The sequence below is a fragment of the Schistocerca americana genome, chromosome 3 (assembly GCF_021461395.2).
Source record: "Schistocerca americana isolate TAMUIC-IGC-003095 chromosome 3, iqSchAmer2.1, whole genome shotgun sequence".
In the NCBI taxonomy this organism is placed as follows: Eukaryota; Metazoa; Arthropoda; class Insecta; order Orthoptera; family Acrididae; genus Schistocerca; species Schistocerca americana.
Genome location: NC_060121.1, coordinates 266,839,902 through 266,858,287, shown reverse-complemented (window position 1 = coordinate 266,858,287; position 18,386 = coordinate 266,839,902). Strand labels below are relative to the sequence as shown.

Here is an 18,386-nt window from a genome sequence, read left to right as displayed (position 1 = left end):
TCGAAACAGTGGTGTCTCGGATACCGGGACCAGATGCGATCTTTTGCCAGACACAGAAACTGTATCGCTGTTTCAAAATAACGTTGTTTCAGTCCACTTATGCTTGGAACGAACTAATTGTATCTAAACAGTGACTTTTCATTCCGCTCTGTTTCGGACGAAGTCCGAGCACAGTACAGAGATACTGAAACACATTTTAACATCTCGCTTCATGAAACACTTTCAAGTGTGTCGAAATCTTTTTGTGGCACAACAGCACGAAGCTTAAGGTTTCTGAAAATAAAGCTTCGTTTCTAATTGACTGCCCTAATAGCGTAATATACGCTTTATAAACACCAACAAACAATAAAAGAACGCACACTATTCGCATTCAAAATAATAAAAGTGCGAAAAACATTCAGTCAAATAAATCATCTCATATAACATACACGTGCTGCAACTATAGTCGAGCTTGATAAGTATATGAAGATACCACTGATACACATATCACAAGATCCATTGCTATGGTGGAAAGAAAATCTTGTGTTGTTTCCTACGCTGTTTGAAATAATGAAACGTCTTCTTTGTGTTATTGCCACCTCTGTTCCATGTGATCGCATATTTTCAAAGTAGGGGCAAACTATAACAGACGATCCCGTCTTTCAAGCTAAAAAGTATCAAAAATGATATTTCTTAACTACAACTTAGAATAGGTACAATAGATCTATTCAGAAATGAAACAGTAAAATTTCAGATGGTTTTGTTCTTCTCTGGCCAATGTGCACTGAATTTGTATTTGACTGTATTTTGTTCGGCCCACTAAATCTTGCATGTAGCTACCTTACAAGAACATTTTTCTCAGATTTGTTGCATGCAGAAGACACTTACGTTTTTGCCCACCATTCAATGAGTTTAATTTTTTTGATTACGTTTATTTATTTGTGTTCGAGAGATTTATGTATGTATGTGTGTGTGTGTTGTAAATGTGTTATGTTTGGTTATTACACACTTGTGTATCATAGATAATTCTCAGGCAAATTAATAACGGTACTTTGACACTTTTGTTTTTGGCTTCCAAATACTATGATAAAAATTGCATTTCAATAGCAATTTAACTTTATCTCTGATTTCCTGGGGAAGTTTGTAATAAAATGATAATATATCTACTTGCTGTGCCTACTTGAGGGAACTCCACATACCTGTACATCACCAAACTTCCTTAACAAGAATGGTAAGTGGTGTAGAGGCAGATCTGCCATGATATAGGTATCACAAAGGCATTACACTGTATGAATTGCTTTAAATTTTAGTATGGATTTTATACTTCCGGGAAACATACCGAAAACAATGGAAAATTTAACTGTGAGTAAGAAAAGTGTGAGTAGCACATTCATAAATGTTAATCCAGAGCCTCGCTTCCCAGAATGCTATGTCAATAAGTTATATCCCATGATATGCCTTTCAAGAGCACATACAGATGATCATTCATAAAACCTATTAAAACTAGGCAAAATCTGCTATGTCAAACATACAAACTCTGACCTCAGCCAATTGGGAACTATGAATGTCACATGACATGAAAGCAGCGCATTTACTGCAGGAAATACGAAACTGCCAAGACACCTAAGTGAAATTTTCATACTTTCTGCGATGCGATTGACGCTCTCGCACCTAATTTGTGTTTATATGACAATATTTATACAGTAGACACTCAATATGATATAATGTGTAGGCCTATACAATCAGGAAACAAACTGTTTTCGAAACATTATATTGTAGTGTCTCATTTATTTTGAAACAGTTACGTGTTTCAGTTTGCTCATGTCTAGTAGCAACAGTGTTACTGCCAATGGGTGGGGGAAGGAATAAGAAGAGTTTAGTGTTTTGGGATTATTTTAAAATTAAAAACAGATGAGACGAAGCACCAGATGAAAAAGCAATACGATTTATTTTCTAAAATCTGTTCTTCGTATTTATAAATGTTGTTTGGAACAGATAAAAGATAATTTTAACTCACAATAGAGAAATGGCGATGTTTGTGTTGAATAGAATTATACACGCATAACCTAAATACTTTTTGTACACTGAGTAGTACTTGCTACAAATAACATTTTAAAAGAATCTTTGATAATGTTACACATTTTCGGTACTGAAGTTGTTAACAATCCTTCCGGTTTTTACCTGCTTTAATCACATATTATGTAGGCTACTTAATGGCAAGATTCGCAAAACGTTTCTTCGTCTTCCTTGCCTAGCGGCACTGGCCAAAGCATAGGGTTCTTTTGTATTAGTTGATTTGCCCAGATTTACTTTTCTCGGCAGTTTCTGTCGTGATTTCCTTTTTGATGCTTTGCAGATTTATGGAGTAAATCATTTGTCAGTTTCGTCAGTTGCTCACCAATCCTTGGCACGCAGCATCCATGATTATTACGTTACGGCCGTTAACCACGAACGCATTTGGGTTAACGGTATTTATCATCTTGTACAAACACCAGCCCTGGCCTTTTATGTTGATTCCTGCCAGTCTTCTGTACCACATTTCTGACTTTGAAATAGCTGTGATTAAATTAACGGTTTACAAATTTTTATTCTACATTTCGGGGGTTTGCATCACCCCAAATGGAACTTTTTCTGTCTTTAATGATAACCTAGAAGTTGTCTTAAATGAAAATGTTTATGTATGTATATTAGGAGATTTAAATGTGCTCTTAGGGACGACAATGGTACGACACCGGGTTGACTGTCTTGGTCATCTGCCAGTTAGAATTACCCATAGTAGTACCTCTTCTATTGATCATGTAATTACCAATACCGATATAGATTGTTTTACGGCTACAGTACTACATGGTTTTGTAGCTGACCACTTGGCTCAGTTGACAGAATCCAATAATTTAACAACTCAATATTATTTTAAGTCAGTTGAAGGTAAGGGAAAATTTTCAGACACAAAAGTTGCACTTATTAAATGTAGCGTATCCACAGAAATTTGGGGCACTGTTTTATCTAATCAAGGTGTGTGTGTGTGTGGGGGGGGGGGGCAGTCACTGTAAGGATTTATTTTAATATTCTCACGTGGCATTTAGATACGAATAGTCCTGTTACAGGGATTTGTAGAAGAATAACAGTAAAAGTGGTAAGATTCTTTCGGATGGTTACGCGCTTAGTTTGCGATCTGACATGTGTAACTTGTATGATCTCTCTTTAATACTGGAAATTAGCTGCAAAAAGATATAAATCATTATTTTGCAAATAGGTAAAAAGAGCAAAAACTAAGTGTATACAGTCTAAGATTGCTTCATCTGACAATATGCCTAAGTCTTCATGGGCGTTTGTAAATAACATTAGAGGCCGTGATAGTGTAAACCAGCCTAAGGGAAATATTTCTTTAATTATAATCGCAGGTATTGTTGAAAGGAAAGTGCAAGTATTAGTTGAGGGCCAATTGGATGAAAATCAGTGTGGGTTTAGGCCTCTTAGAGGTTGTCAGGACCAGATCTTTAGCTTACGGCAAATAATGGAGAAGTGTTATGAGTGGAACAGGGAATTGTATCTATGCTTTATAGATCTAGAAAAGGCATATGACTGGGTTCCTAGGAGGAAGTTATTATCTGTTCTACAAGATTATGGAATAGGAGGCAAACTTTTGCAAGCAATTAAAGGTCTTTACGTGGATAGTCAGGCAGCAGTTAGAGTTGACGGTAAATTGAATTCATGGTTCAGAGTAGTTTCAGGGGTAAGACAAGGCTGCAACCTGTCTCCACTGTTGTTCATATTATTTATGGATCATATGTTGAAAACAATAGACTGGCTGGGTGAGATTAAGATATGTGAACACAAAATAAGCAGTCTTGCATATGCGGATGACTTAGTTGTGATGGCAGATTCGATTGAAAGTTTGCAAAGTAATATTTCAGAGTAATGTCAGTGGGAAAGAAATATAAACGGATTGAGTGCCAAATAGGAGGAACAAAGTTAGAACAGGTGGACGGTTTCAAGTACTTAGGATGCATATTCTCACAGGATGGCAACATAGTGAAAGAACTGGAAGCGAGGTGTAGCAAAGCTAATGCAGTGAGCGCTCAGCTACGATCTACTCTCTTCTGCAAGAAGGAAGTCAGTACCAAGACTAAGTTATCTGTGCACCGTTCAATCTTTCGACCAACTTTGTTGTATGGGAGCGAAAGCTGGGTGGATTCAGGTTACCTTATCAACAAGGTTGAGGTTACGGATATGAAAGTAGCTAGGATGATTGCAGGTACTAGTAGATGGGAACAATGGCAGGAGGGTGTCCACAATGAGGAAATCAAAGAAAAACTGGGAATGAACTCTATAGATGTAGCAGTCAGGGCGAACAGGCTTAGGTGGTGGGGTCATGTTACACGCATGGGAGAAGCAAGGTTACCCAAGAGACTCATGGATTCAGCAGTAGAGGGTAGGAGGAGTCGGGGCAGACCGAGGAGAAGGTACCTGGATTCGGTTAAGAATGATTTTGAAGTAATAGGTTTAACATCAGAAGATGCACCAATGTTAGCACTGAATAGGGGATCATGGAGGAACTGTATAAGGGGGGCTATGCTCCAGACTGAACGCTGAAAGGCATAATCAGTCTTAAATGATGATGATGATGATGATATCATTTATGGCCCCAACATTATTTGTGACAAATTTAATGACTTCTTTATTGATGTGGTAAAAAATGATCCCATAGCATTTAGGCCTACTATAGATGATGACATAGACCTCAGTATGATCGATATAGGTATGCCACTTGGTATTACTACTGAAAATGTTTTTGAGGTCATTGACATACTTAAGAATAAATCCTCATCAGGGAGGGACAATTTTTCCCAAATCTGATGGAAAAAATATAAAACTGGATTGCTTCCTGTTTTACCTCACCTTATTCACTTGGTCTTTGTAAGTGATATATTCCCAGATGTACAAGTTTACTATAGTGAAACCTATTTACAAAAGGGACCTAAAACAGATGTTCAAATCTATGGGTCGATGACACATCTGTCTTCAGTAAATTAATTGAAAAATTTTTAGTCCTCAAAATAGATGGTCATTTTGTATCTAGAGGATTCATGGGTGATCTAAACATAGCTTTTGTGTGAGTTGGGGTACAAACTGCCTTGGAGTTTGTGCAAGTAGTACTTGACAAGCTTGACGTTGGTTGTTGCAAGGTAATGGGTCTGTACCTTGATTTGTCAAAGGCCTTTGACCAAGCCAACATCAAAATTTTGCGTGAAAAGAAATGGTTTGGTATTGTGAAGAGGCACTTTTCACAATCACACAAATAAGAGTTTTCTTGTTGCAAAAACGAGCAATAAGGCTGGTTGCCAAGGTGGATACAAGAAGCTCATGTAAAGAAATGTTACCCGTACTGCAGACAGTTCATATGCAAAAGAATCAATATTTTATTATAAATTACCAAGATACCTGAAGGTATTGAAGGTTCAAAATTTAAAACCAAGTTCTAGAACTGGCTTAAATTAAAATGTCGCTGTTGCCTCGATGACTTCTAATTATAAGTAATGTTATTAGTTTTTACTTGATCCTTGATTGACCTCTTATTTATCTTATAATAAGATTCAACTTACTCTGAAGAATCAAAGAAACTCTTGAGTTTGGTGGCCAGCGGAAATGTTTAAACTCAGAAGAGTGTTCCTGGAGCCACTCTGTAGCATTTCTGGACATGTGGGGTGTTGCTTTGTCCTGTTGGGATTTCCCAAGTCTGTCAAAATGCACAATGAACGTGACTGAGTGGATGCAGGTAATCAGACAGGATGCTTACATACATGTCACCTGTCAGAGTCATATCTAGACGTATCAGGGGTCTCATACCACTCCAACTGCACACACATGTTCCACACCATTAAAGAGCCTCCACCAGCTTGAACAGTCCCCTGCTGACATGAAGGATCCATGGATTCATGAGGCTGTCTCCATACCGATACACGTCCATCCGCTTGATTCAATTTGAAATTAGATTCATCTGACCAGGCAACATGTTTCCAGTCATAAACAGTTGAATGTCGGTGTTAACAGGCCCAGGCTAGGTGTAATGCTTTGTGTCGTGCAGTCATCAAGGGCACACAAGTGGGCCTTCGGCTCCGAAAGTCCATATCAGTGTTGTTTCATTGAATTTTTTTGCATACTAACACTTGTTGATGGCCCAGCATTGAAATCTGCAGCAGTTTGCAGGAAGGTTGCACTTCTGTAACATTGAACGATTCTCTCCAGTTGTTGTTGGTCCCGTTCTTGCAGGATCTTTTTCTGGCCACAGTGATGTCAGAGATTTGATGTTTTCTGGATTCCTGATATTCACAGTACACTCGTGAAATGGTCGTGTGGGAAAATTAAATCTTGGTAATTAGCCGTTGTAGCAGCAGTATCCAGTCCAACAACTGTGCCAGACACATGTTGTCCTTTGTAGGCACTGCTGACCACAGTGCCATATTCTGCCTTTTTTACATCTCTCTGTATTTGAATATGCATGCCTATACCAGTTTCTTTAGCACTTCAGTGTATAACCTTTATTTTATCATGAGTAACTGTAATGTATGAGCTCCATGTCAGTACAATAAAGAATAAATGAATGAATACCATCATCAGCTCACGTTTTCCACTGCTTCAATCTGTAACTGGAAATACTCCATTTGTCTTAAAAGTTCAAGGACAATCCTTTTTGAAAAATAGAAAATTTCACTTAACAAGTAATGATCCTATCTCCTATTCAAGTAGCCCTTGGTTATCTATACACAGTTGCCAATGTTTCTGGATGTCTTGGAAGCAAGCAGGGAAATTTTCAGCTATGATGCTCGTAAGCTCATTTGTCACTGCCCATTGGATGTCTGTGATATCTTGATGAAACTTTCCCTTCAATCCCTTTTCACTCACAGAAACAAGAAAAAATTCGTAAGGCGAGAGGTCGGACAGGTATGGTGGATGTGGCATGACAATAACAGAATTTCTGGCCAGATACTTGGTAATGGATAAAGCAGTATCGGGTCTTGCAGCAAGAGCCAAAACAGTGTACTTCTTAGCACAGCCCTGCCACCTAGTGAGTTTATGCTGGAGACATGGCCAACGTCAAATCTATGATACAGAAATACCAGCTAACATGAAAACATTTGTTCCTTTTTACTATTGCAAAATCAGGAATAAAGAAAAACTATCCTGGAACTTTTCTGACAAAGGGAATATCTGTAACACACAATTTTCTGTTCTTGAAATGTGCATTATTGGAAGCATAATATGACTTTTTTGTCTGTACTTACTTTGAAAGGGTCCAGTGTTCCTGTAGTATACAAAAATAGATGAATTTGGCACAAAAAACTTATTTTCAAAGTTTAATTATGAATGCTCTTCTCCATTTTTTTTCCAAAATATTCAGTCACTATCTACTCATAAAAGGCAAGAGTTTTATTGTGAAGTGGAATGATAGAAAAAAAGCACAGCTGGTTTACTGTTTGAAGTGGAAGTAATGCTTGCCAGTTTCAGCACAAAATAATCAGCCATTGGATTTTCTCCATTCTGTGATGCTTTCCATTAATAAGCAGTAGTATTCATTCAAAGTGCATTTTTTGTCTGTCACGAAGAATGACAATTTTTCACCACCTGTAGCTAGTTTATTTGGTGTGTTCTGGTATGTACATTGCTGCACCTGTTCCAATGAAGGTATCTCAGATTTCAAATTTGTTAAATTACAAACATCAACTCTTTTCTGGTATAGAGTTCATTCATAGAAAGTCACTATCAGTAATGGTAGTATTCTGGAATGGCTTTAAGGACTAGTATCCCTAGGAGTGCTTTCAGTTGTGGCATACTGAGCCATGCGTAGCTTTTGTTCCCACCATAATGTATTTTACACCCCATTTTTAACGTACTTCCATCTCACTACGTTAAATTAAATTACTACTGTCAGTGAGTTGCTGCTTTGCCTGACCGTGAGCAGCGTATATCGATATATCCCCTCTCAGAGTATCTTTGCTCGACTGCTATTACTTCCTGCTCATTGTCTGTTGGAAGTTAGTTGGTCGCAGTTCAGGACATGGGTTCGGGTCGGCCAGTGAGTTGGAACGTGTCTGGAGCACAGACTGGACCTGCCAGTTGGGGAGTGGCAATGTGGCACTAGTGCAGTCGGGTTGGAGCAGTGTGGTCTGCGTCGACATGGCTCACCCGACCATTGCTGCCACGCATCACTTGAGCCGGGCCGCGGTCTTGGTGGATCATCGGTCGGTCGTCCTAACGGACGACGCGTTTTGGCTCGCTGATCATGCATGAGTTGGCTCTGTGTTTGTGTGTGCTTAGTTACTGTTGGGTATCATTCAGGGATCAGTGCAAGTGTTGTCAGGTTGTGTGTGCAGTTGACATTATTTCTTTTGACAAGTCGTTTTAAATGTTGTCGGCGTACTGCCTCTGAGAAGTCGGTCGTCTCATCGGGTGACATGTAATTGGTTCTCCGAGTGCTTCTGGGCCCTTTCAATTACCATCTTGCGGAACTTGGGTCGGTCCTTTCTTGGTGCAGTCCACAGCTCGTGGTCTTGCGGTCGCGTTCTCGCTTCCTGAGCACGGGGTCCTGGGTTTGATTCCCGGCGGGGTCAGGGATTTTCACCTGCCTTGAGATGACTGGATGTTTGTGTTGTCCTCGTCATTTCATCATCATTCATGCAAGTGACAAGATTGGACTGAGGAAAGGTTGGGAATTTGTACAGGCGCTGATAACCGCGCAGTTGGGCACCCCAGAATCCAATCACCACCACCACCACCACCACCACCACCACCACCGTTCCTGGTGCAGGGATGTCGTTTAGCCAGTGAGCGTTTTTTTCTCTGCATGGTTGGGTCCGAGCCAGTATTTCTGCCGTCGTGTGTCTGGAAGTGAGTAGGAGACGCACCAGCAGTGCAGTTGCGACGGAGCAGTAGTCGCGGATGGACCAGCTGAGTCGGTCGGTTGTTGCGGACAAGGCAAGTTATCTCCGCGCGGTGCAGCTGTCTGATCGCTACGAGCTTCATGGTTCACTGACCCAGGACATCAAAGTTGAGTAGTGGTTTCAACTACCCAAGCCACGTCCATTCATGTTGTGGTGGTTCTTTTCGGTGGTTTGCTGTTGGGGAGGTTTTCCTGTGAGCAACACCGCGTGTTTCTACTGCTGAAATTTAGCCGCCATGCAGTGCAATTAACTATTTTGGTCGACTACAATTTGAGTGTACCAGTGGAATTTTCTATCTTGTGGCTGTTCGTGTTCTGGTTACATGCCCTGGGCACCGACATAAAATTCAGGCAGTTTTCTTGTGAGTAAAGTTAACTGTATTACCGGGTTTCAAATTAAAGTGTACCAGCGGAATTTTCTGCCTATTGGCCGTTAGTGTTCCAGTTACCTGCCCTGGCCACTAACGTAATTTCAGGCAGTGTCCTTTCCTCACCTATTGTCACTGTCCAACATGGTGTGTAATTTTGACAGCTAATACATACTCCAATGTGGATTATCACATTTGTTACCTTTCTGGTCCGAGTTCTCATGTACTGATTGACGGGAAGGAAGTCGTGTTGGTCGGTCTGTGACTGTCCCCTGGTTGGGTTCCGATTGGGCTCACCACCTGTCTTGCCTAAGTGAATGAGGGCAGACTGACCTCTCTGGAGGCTTCCGAGTGCCACCAGTGTATAATTATCTGTTGTCAGCTGCTTTAAATTCTAGGCTTATGGTTATTTATTTTTTCTTCTTAAAAATTTTTGCAAAATTAATTTTTAAATTTATCTTTCAAGCTTAAACATTTCGGCCTTCTGCCTATAAAAGATTATGGTAATATATTTTAAAATTTTGAAACTTAATTGTGACCTTCAGTCATTGTTATTGCACCTTGCATATGTATATTCTATCTGCTTAGCCTTAAGGCTTTCCACGTAGCTGTGATACATTTTTTTATTTATTTGATTTGCCTTTTAATTACATTTTAATCTTGTTGATTTTTTAAGATTTCTTGTTGCTAAACATTCTGGCCTTCTGCCTTTAAAAGTCTATGGTAATATAGTCTAAAATTTTGAAATTTAATTGTGGCCCTCAGCCATTTGTATTGCACTTTGCATATGTTTGCTGGTCATTTTTAAAATTATTTTATTGCTATCTTAATTGGATTTTTATCTTATTGATTTGTTAAGATTTATTGTTTGGAGGCCTTGAGCTGTGAAAGAGTTGCTTTGGTAAAGGTCCAGCTGTGTGCCACTTTGGTTGTAAAGGTTATTGAATTACAATAAATGGTAAATTAGAAGGAGAGACTGACCTCAACCTTTGGCCCTTTCCACAATCCTATTACCTGTTCTGCCCAGCGGGTTTAGCAGCATACCTATGTCTGAAACTGTGGTTTTCATTATCTTGTATTATGTCATTTTGGGTCCGTAGCAGTAATTGTTGAACAACAAAATTTCCTGAAGCATTACTCCTAGAAAAATTATGTAAAAACTGTAAGAGATGTAATATGCCACATACACTGTGCACTGGAGAATGAACAGAGTGCATAATATTTCTTTTATAGGAGTCTTCCTAATGTTAATTTACAACACTTTACGAGGGTGTGCTGAAAAGTAATGCATCTGAATTTTTTATGTGAAAACTCAAAGCTTTTTACATAAAAACAAATATTATTGGCAGTTTAAATCTTTATTCTTCATATCTACATATTAGCAGTTGGGTGTGTAAACCAACTATGCTGGTGTGAGAGAAACAGTGTGCTATAATCGAGTTTCGAATTCAGTATAATCAGATGCTTTGGGTTCACAGTTATCCATCCTCCTCCATATAGTCCCAACTTGGCTCCATCCAGTTTTCATCTGTTTCCAAAACTTAAAGAACACCTTTGAGGACTTAACTTCAACACTGATAAAGTGGTGTAAGCAGGGGCGAGGTTGTCGCTCCATCAACAAAACTAAAAATTCTACAGTGACAGTATCACAAACTGATCTCTCATGGGGAGATGTGTGTTTGTGGCCAGTGTGACTATGTTGAGAAATAAATAATATATAAAAACAAAGATGAGGTGACTTACCGAACGAAAGCGCTGGCAGGTTGATAGACACACAAACAAACACAAACATACACACAAAATTCAAGCTTTCGCAACAAACTGTTGCCTCATCAGGAAAGAGGGAAGGAGAGGGAAAGACGAAAGGATGTGGTTTTAAGGGAGAGGGTAAGGAGTCATTCCAATCCCGGGAGAGGAAAGACTTACCTTGGGGGAAAAAAGGACGGGTATACACTCGCACACACATACATATCCATCCACTCATATACAGGCACAAGCAGACATATTTAAAGACAAAGCCTCTCCCGGGATTGGAATGACTCCTTACCCTCTCCCTTAAAACCCACATCCTTTCGTCTTTCCCTCTCCTTCCCTCTTTCCTGATGAGGCAACAGTTTGTTGCGAAAGCTTGAATTTTGTGTGTATGTTTGTGTGTCTATCAACCTGCCAGCGCTTTCGTTCGGTAAGTCACCTCATCTTTGTTTTTATATATAATTTTTCCCACGTGGAATGTTTCCCTCTATTATATTGAGAAATAAATATGTAGATATGACTAATAAAAATGTAGAATGTTAATAACATTCATTTTATTTAAAAAGCTTTAGGAGTTTTCACATAAAAAAAAATCAGAGAAATTACTTTTCAACATGGCTTCATAGATAACCCAGCAATATAGGATAATGATTAAATACACTAAGCTTCCTTTTTTGAGGAGTGGGGGTTCAAAGTCCCCTCCAGCTGTCCAGAATTAGGTTTCCTATTATCTTAGCTTTGTGGTGTGGAGAGAATAATAGACTGCATGTCACTTCAGAAAATCAAAACCTACCAAAGAAGTTTGAATAATGAGGTGCACTTCTTAGCTGTTTGGAGAGGAATGTGGAGTACTATAGATGGCTACGCATATGCAGGAAATTATTTTATTGAGTAGGTTTTGAGGTAATTTTGACAGTGAAGGGAGAGGCGAGACTGGTAATGTATTCTGTAAGCAGTCAGCAATTGAGCTTTTATGTTTGCCCCCATATGCCAATGCTATAGGTGAAACATTTCTTATGTAAAGGATGGCAACTGTAAAAATATAAGCAGTGGTGTTTGTTGAGGTTCACTAGATGTGAATTTGATCTTCACTGGGGCTGAGGTCTTCCTCAAGGAAGTTGGAATGTTATTTAGCATAAGGCTGTGTGAAACCTTGAAAATGAATTAAAACATTCTAATAATTACAGCAGTTTCTCTCTGCACGGGGGTCTACTTGGTAAAATATATCATCTGAAAACTATAAAACCGGGGCTAAAGGACCATGAAGAAAGTAATATCTGAATGACCCAAGAAAACAGTGGCATAAGAAGGAACTATCCTGGTTTTTATGATTGCACCTGTTATTTGTGTGTCACTTCAATGCTGGAATCAATATAGGTAAATATGAAAATAATGTTAACAGGAAGCATGTCATCAGTCTGATATCTAGTGGGCACTAGTTCAGTGTTCAACAGCAGACTGACCCCATGTGTGAGGAATGATGGAATCAAGTGAGGTAGATTAGAAAGGCGTGTGATCAGAGTGGGAAAGACACACATATCAGATGATACCAGGAAATGGTTGTTGTCTTTAGTACTAGAAAGTTCTCGTACAATAAGCTGCAGATTTTGATTCCCCAAAGCAGAGATGTATTCAGTGGATGGTTCGAGGCCAACAACTAAACAGTGCCAGGATGATTGGATTTTGGAAGAAAGTAAAAGGTGGAATGTCATTATTTGTTTGGCTGAAAATGCTCCATGGAATAGATATGAATTTTTTGAAAGAACCCGAGCTTTTAAGAAGAGATTACGTCAATTTGAGCCCAAGTGATTCTGATTGCAGATTTTATAAATAGATGTATCTGGGAGCTGGCATAAACTGTGCCTCCATTTATTCAAGAATGTTGCTACAAAAGATTTAATTCTCATCTTTCAGTCTTCGAAAGCAATCACCCCGACATTCATCTGAGAGAATTCAAGGTAACCAACACATGATTACACCAGCAAACATGGTATGAAAGGGGTCTCCTACCCCATACAGAGAAAGGGGTGCAAGGAGATCAATGCAACAAAAAATGACACTGACATAGTTTAGTGAAATCCTTTAGAAAGTAGGAAAACAGCAGTAGTTTTTGCAGTGCCCACTCACCTAAAAAACAAGCAATTTTGCTACTGCAATATTGAGTTTTTACTCATTTGTAGTGCACAAAAAAATCTTTGAATAAAACTGGTAAACAAAATAGTGTTGTCTGCCTATTTATGAGGAAATACATTAAGGAAGAAAGGAAAGTAAACTACATATTTTCACATAGTTCTTTAGTAATAAATTTTACACTTTAATATTTACAGACAATTTTACAATACATTTGAGCAAAGCAGAATTGTGTAATTTTAATTTTTCTTGATTCTGATGAAAATAGGCTCTTTAAATCCCAGCTCTGCCCTCCTGCATGAGAAATTACCACATCTCATTTAAAGTATCTGCCTAAAATGTGCTACATAAATCACTTTACATCATCTGTGACTGGAACATTCCTATAACTACATAACAATTATTTTTACAAGAAAAGTCACATTTAACAGAACAAATTGTCATAAGGTAACCAATATACTTGCACTTATGATTTATGAAGCAACTGGGGATGACACAGAGAGAGAAATAATTGAGGAGCATAAGTGTGTTTCAAAATTCTTGTTTCAACAGTCAGTATATGTCGTAAGATAATTTTACGTCAGACAACACAGAATTACATATTTACACAACAATTACAGTTTCTATTTGAATGGCAAATTATCTGAAACAGATATTAGTGAGTGACTGTACACAAAAGTTAATCATTAGAAGTTGAAGGAATATCTCAGCACTAATTCACATTTAGAACACAAAGTACAGAGTCATAAAAAACAGGAATATGAGGTTACCAAAATAGTAGTTGAGTCACTTTTATGTGTGTTCATATATGATTTTTTTCTGGCCCTGATGGATGCAGCTGTGCACAAATCAGTTACCACACACAACAAAGATATGAAGCTATTTGCTATCTGTTTTAAATTTTAAATCCAAATTGACTTTTTTGTAGTTTTTAAAAGATGCTAACAAAAAAGGATCTTGAGGTTTTTTGTTTATAAATAAATATAAAACACGAGACATTGCTTTAATAAACAATTAAAACTGGCATTCTGCTCAAATAATTGTTGCAGCAATATTTCCAATTAAAAAAAAAAAAAACAAAAGTCATAGAAAAGATGCAATTTCCAGAACAATAGGTCACATGATTGTGCAGGCAGCACCATTATTAGTATCCAATTCATTATCATTCCACAAGTTGTGATTTACACACTCACTCATATCATTGTCCCTCCAACTCATCTTACTTCATCATCACTACACAAGTGCACACAGCCATGTCACATAAAATGAGGTAAAAAAAAAAGTGGCTATGTTTTGGAAGTTCCTGATAGCTATAAGCCATTCAATTCAAGATGCTGCAGGGAAAAATAATCACACAAAATAGCTTTTTGAATTTATAAAACAACTACCGAAGGAGAAGTATTTTTCAAATTCAAAATGTGATAATGTAGAAATGTCAAAGACAGAACATGGCCACACCAAACAAGCACCTGAGTATTACTGAATTTCCAATTTTAATGAGCCATATAAACTTTGACAGCCCAATTACAACTGACAAACCAATAAGGCATTTAAAAGAAACGACGACATATATTGTTATTGTCTTACTCTTTACAATTAATGAATTCCGGATGTCCATAAGAAATAAATTACACAATAATTTTTAGCATATAACTGATGCTTTCAGTCGACCAGCCAGACGTCTGTTTTCAGATTTTGATGTAACTAAAGTGCATCACGATGCCAAACCCACTTCTTATTGGTGTGGTCAAAACGGTGAGCCAGCCACTGCTGTTCTAGCAACTGGTATCTACTATCACTCAAATACAGTGGTTTGCCTCTCTTTAGTTCTCTGTCTTCTTCACCAAAGCTGTCCAGATACACAGAGCCCCATAGACAGGCACGTTTTCCACGAATCACAATGATATAGGATGATGTAACAACCAAGTACATTGCTGTTCCTCCACCGCAGTCTATCGAATGCTGTATTGAAGAATAATGTCTATTAGTAAATGAAAATAGTAAATGTAATACATTGTTTCTAAATATACATTCAAATGACTGCTCTATTTCCTTATGATCCTCAATTTCTAATGCTACATTTTATTTTAACAAGCATTCTTTGTTAAAATTCCATTTGACATTATTTATGGCAACTGATTTGAAATTATTATATCAAATAAACAGTATTTCATTCTGCACAAAGCTTGTGATTGTAGGGACAAATGTGCTCTACAATCATTAATTTCCTTTTTTTAAATGCCTGTATTGTTTTCATTATGACATATATTGTGTCAATAAATGATGATAGTGACTGGATGGTTGATACACTAGATTTTCAGTACAAATTTCTGTCAAATAGTGTCACAGAAGTGGATTCTTCAAATCTTAAATTACAATGTCCTGTGGCATAAGTATAAAGCAATCAAAACTTTCATAAAACACACGTTACACAACTAGGTGTTCTTCATAGAAAAACAGAGCCCAGGTAATCGGTAAAGGGTGCAGCCCTCAGGCTCTGAGCATGTAGCAAAGAAAATATAAATGAAAATAGATGTTAAATGAAATACCACGAATGTCCCTTGCAAACATTGTAGACACATAGATTCATCCATTTTAAGCTTTTCTTTTTTTAAAAAAAAAAAAAAAAAAGCCAAAGGACTTCTGAAAGCTATCAAGTTTACACTCTTTTGCATATGTCTGTCAACAACTCAACACTTCTGTTATCCAGTGAGTGCTCCTCTTTACATCTAAATTATTTGATGTTATTAGTACTCCCTAATTTTTTTAAAATAACTGAGAGACCACAGACGTTGAATTATATTATTTTTAGTGAATTTAATAATTATCTGCACCTGTTCCTTGTAGCCTTTCCTCGTTGTCCTATACCTAATGCAGTTCTTGACTAGTGTTCTCTCTTGCAGCCCTTCCTCTCCTGCCCTCCAAATCTTTTTGTTTCTTTTTGTCAGATGAAGAAGAACCTTTGATTCTGCAAACAAATGTTGGCGGCATGTGTTTTCAGCATTCCACAGAAACTGGTTTCTAATTGAACTGCACAAGAGAGAACTCCCTCTGGGCACATCCTTTGTACCTGTTCCTAGCTTACTCTTATTTCCTGTTTTCACTCCCTCCCTCCCGGTCCCACATATGGCTCTCACTATCCCCCCCCCCCCCCCCCCCCCCCTCTTCCATGTTCCCTATTCAATCTCTCTTTCTCTGCTACGTATTATTTCTCCACAGCAGCTATCCCCAAACCTGCCTCTGGGCTCAATTACTTGTTCCATTATCTTTTCTAATCCGCTTCTGGCCTGTGCCTTCCTCTGTCTTCTGCAGATACCCACAGTTTCTGCAGCATCCACCCAATTTACGATTCACTACTCGCCCATCAGGCCATCAGGTTGCAGGGTTATGCGGCAACAATAGGTGTGTGTGTGTGTGTGTGTGTGTGTGTGTGTGTGTGTGTGTGTGTGTGTGTGTATTTTACATGTCGTTTAACATGTTTGTTTGCTGTTCACAGTTCCTCTATTTGATAATGGAACAGAGGTTTTCGTGGCCAGTACATGTGTCCATGTTGATTTTTGTTTTATGGGCAATTAGACCTTGGTTTCTGTGTCTATCTGACAAGTAATGATTTACACTCTCACACTTTTTACATTCCACTACGATTTCAATTACTGTTTACTATGTATTGTGTTTTATGTTTTATTTTTTCTGCCGCCACCATTCATAACGCCAGACTATGAAACTCAATGCATTCAAATATTTCAGTAGAGTTTATAAATTCTTTAATAATAGAATTACCATGAGAATCATTACAGCAGATAAAAAAAAATTCTTTTTAAAAAGATCTTCTATCTAGACCAACCGCACAACAGTTGAATGTTTAAATACTAACAGTTCTCTTTCATACTACGCAGTCTGTGGAACTTAAAGTTGCACAAACTTTGTTATTTATTTTAATCCATTATGAAACTTAACTGCACCTACAAATGGTATGTGCCCTTTGTGCATGGATCTCCTCTCTGATTATGAGGTGAAATGATTTAATACATGCATGGCCCCTGGTTTATAATTATGCAGCTTCAGAAATACTTTTATATCACGGAAATTTAAACTTTATCTCTGTCCATTTTGTTCAGAATAAATTCTTCCTTTAGTGACATACAAATACAAAATATAAACATGCTGATGCCCTTGGACAGTCAGAAGATCATACCCACTTGATATACCCATTGCTGTCATTCAAAACTGTGTACAGCTCAAATGAAATTATTTGGCTCCAGAAACATTTTCAAGTCTCAAAACAGCTGTCGTGTATATATGCTGACTGAAGCAATTAATGAAAATTTGTACCAAGGCTGGGTTTTGAAACCAGGTCTCCTGCAGGTGACCTGGGTTCAAATCCTGACCTTGGTACAATTTTTTTCATCACTTCAGTCTGCATATATACACGTGCTGATCACAACAACACTCAATGAATTTCTCAAGGATTCTCTAAAACCAGGAGACACATTACAATAGGCAACTGCAGTGAACATTGCCTTTACTGATCTCATGGGTGCCACTGCAGATGCAACACACTTATACTATTACCATTGCAAGTACATCCAGCACTCATAGTAGATGCAGCATCGACTGCAATAGAAGCTGCTTTGCAAAAATCAACTGACAAGCAATTCCAACTTCACACATTTCTCAGCTCGAAGCCCTTTACAAGCTAACTGGTCAGCATATGACAAAGAACTTAATGCGGCCATAAATAATAGTTTTGACATATACTTGAAGTCTGACAGTTCACTTTTACACAGGCCATGAACTGTTATAGTCCCGAGTCACAAAGGAAGGTGGCCAAGTTTAATCTCGTTCTGCACACCTGATGTCATGCATCCTCTGATAGCCAATGAGCATTCAGTAGTTTTCAGGAAGCTCCACTGTGAATGTTGTAGCAATGCATGTGTTGAAATGTGATCGTAGTGAGTTATTTAAGGCATTTCTGTTCCATTTTTTGCAAGCTGTCATGATTGATGGTGGTGGCAGGCAAGAAACATAATTTGCCAGACACGCTTTAATCAAATGCCAATCAGAAAATGATGGACATATCACAGATGTTGTCAGATCTCAGGAACAGACTGCACAAGCGAGTGGTGTCAGCTTGAGAACTGTTCAACAGATTGCCAGTGAATGTAATTTATCTCTTCAGACCTGAGGAAGCCCACTTTTCAGATCACTAGGAAAACATC

General features: G+C 38.2%; 1 protein-coding gene across 2 annotated transcripts in view; it reads right to left on the bottom strand.

Annotated features, from left to right (window-relative positions):
* Positions 1-13,314: 13,314 nt before the first annotated feature.
* The window catches only part of LOC124605511 (E3 ubiquitin-protein ligase Ubr3), a 297,916-nt gene continuing 292,844 nt past the window's right edge, over positions 13,315-18,386 (bottom strand). For both annotated transcript variants that reach the window (XM_047137248.1, XM_047137249.1), the window contains one exon: positions 13,315-15,129. In XM_047137248.1, coding sequence (XP_046993204.1) covers positions 14,872-15,129 — 258 coding nt within the window. In that variant the 3' untranslated portion in view covers positions 13,315-14,871. The remainder of the gene's footprint in view (positions 15,130-18,386) is intronic.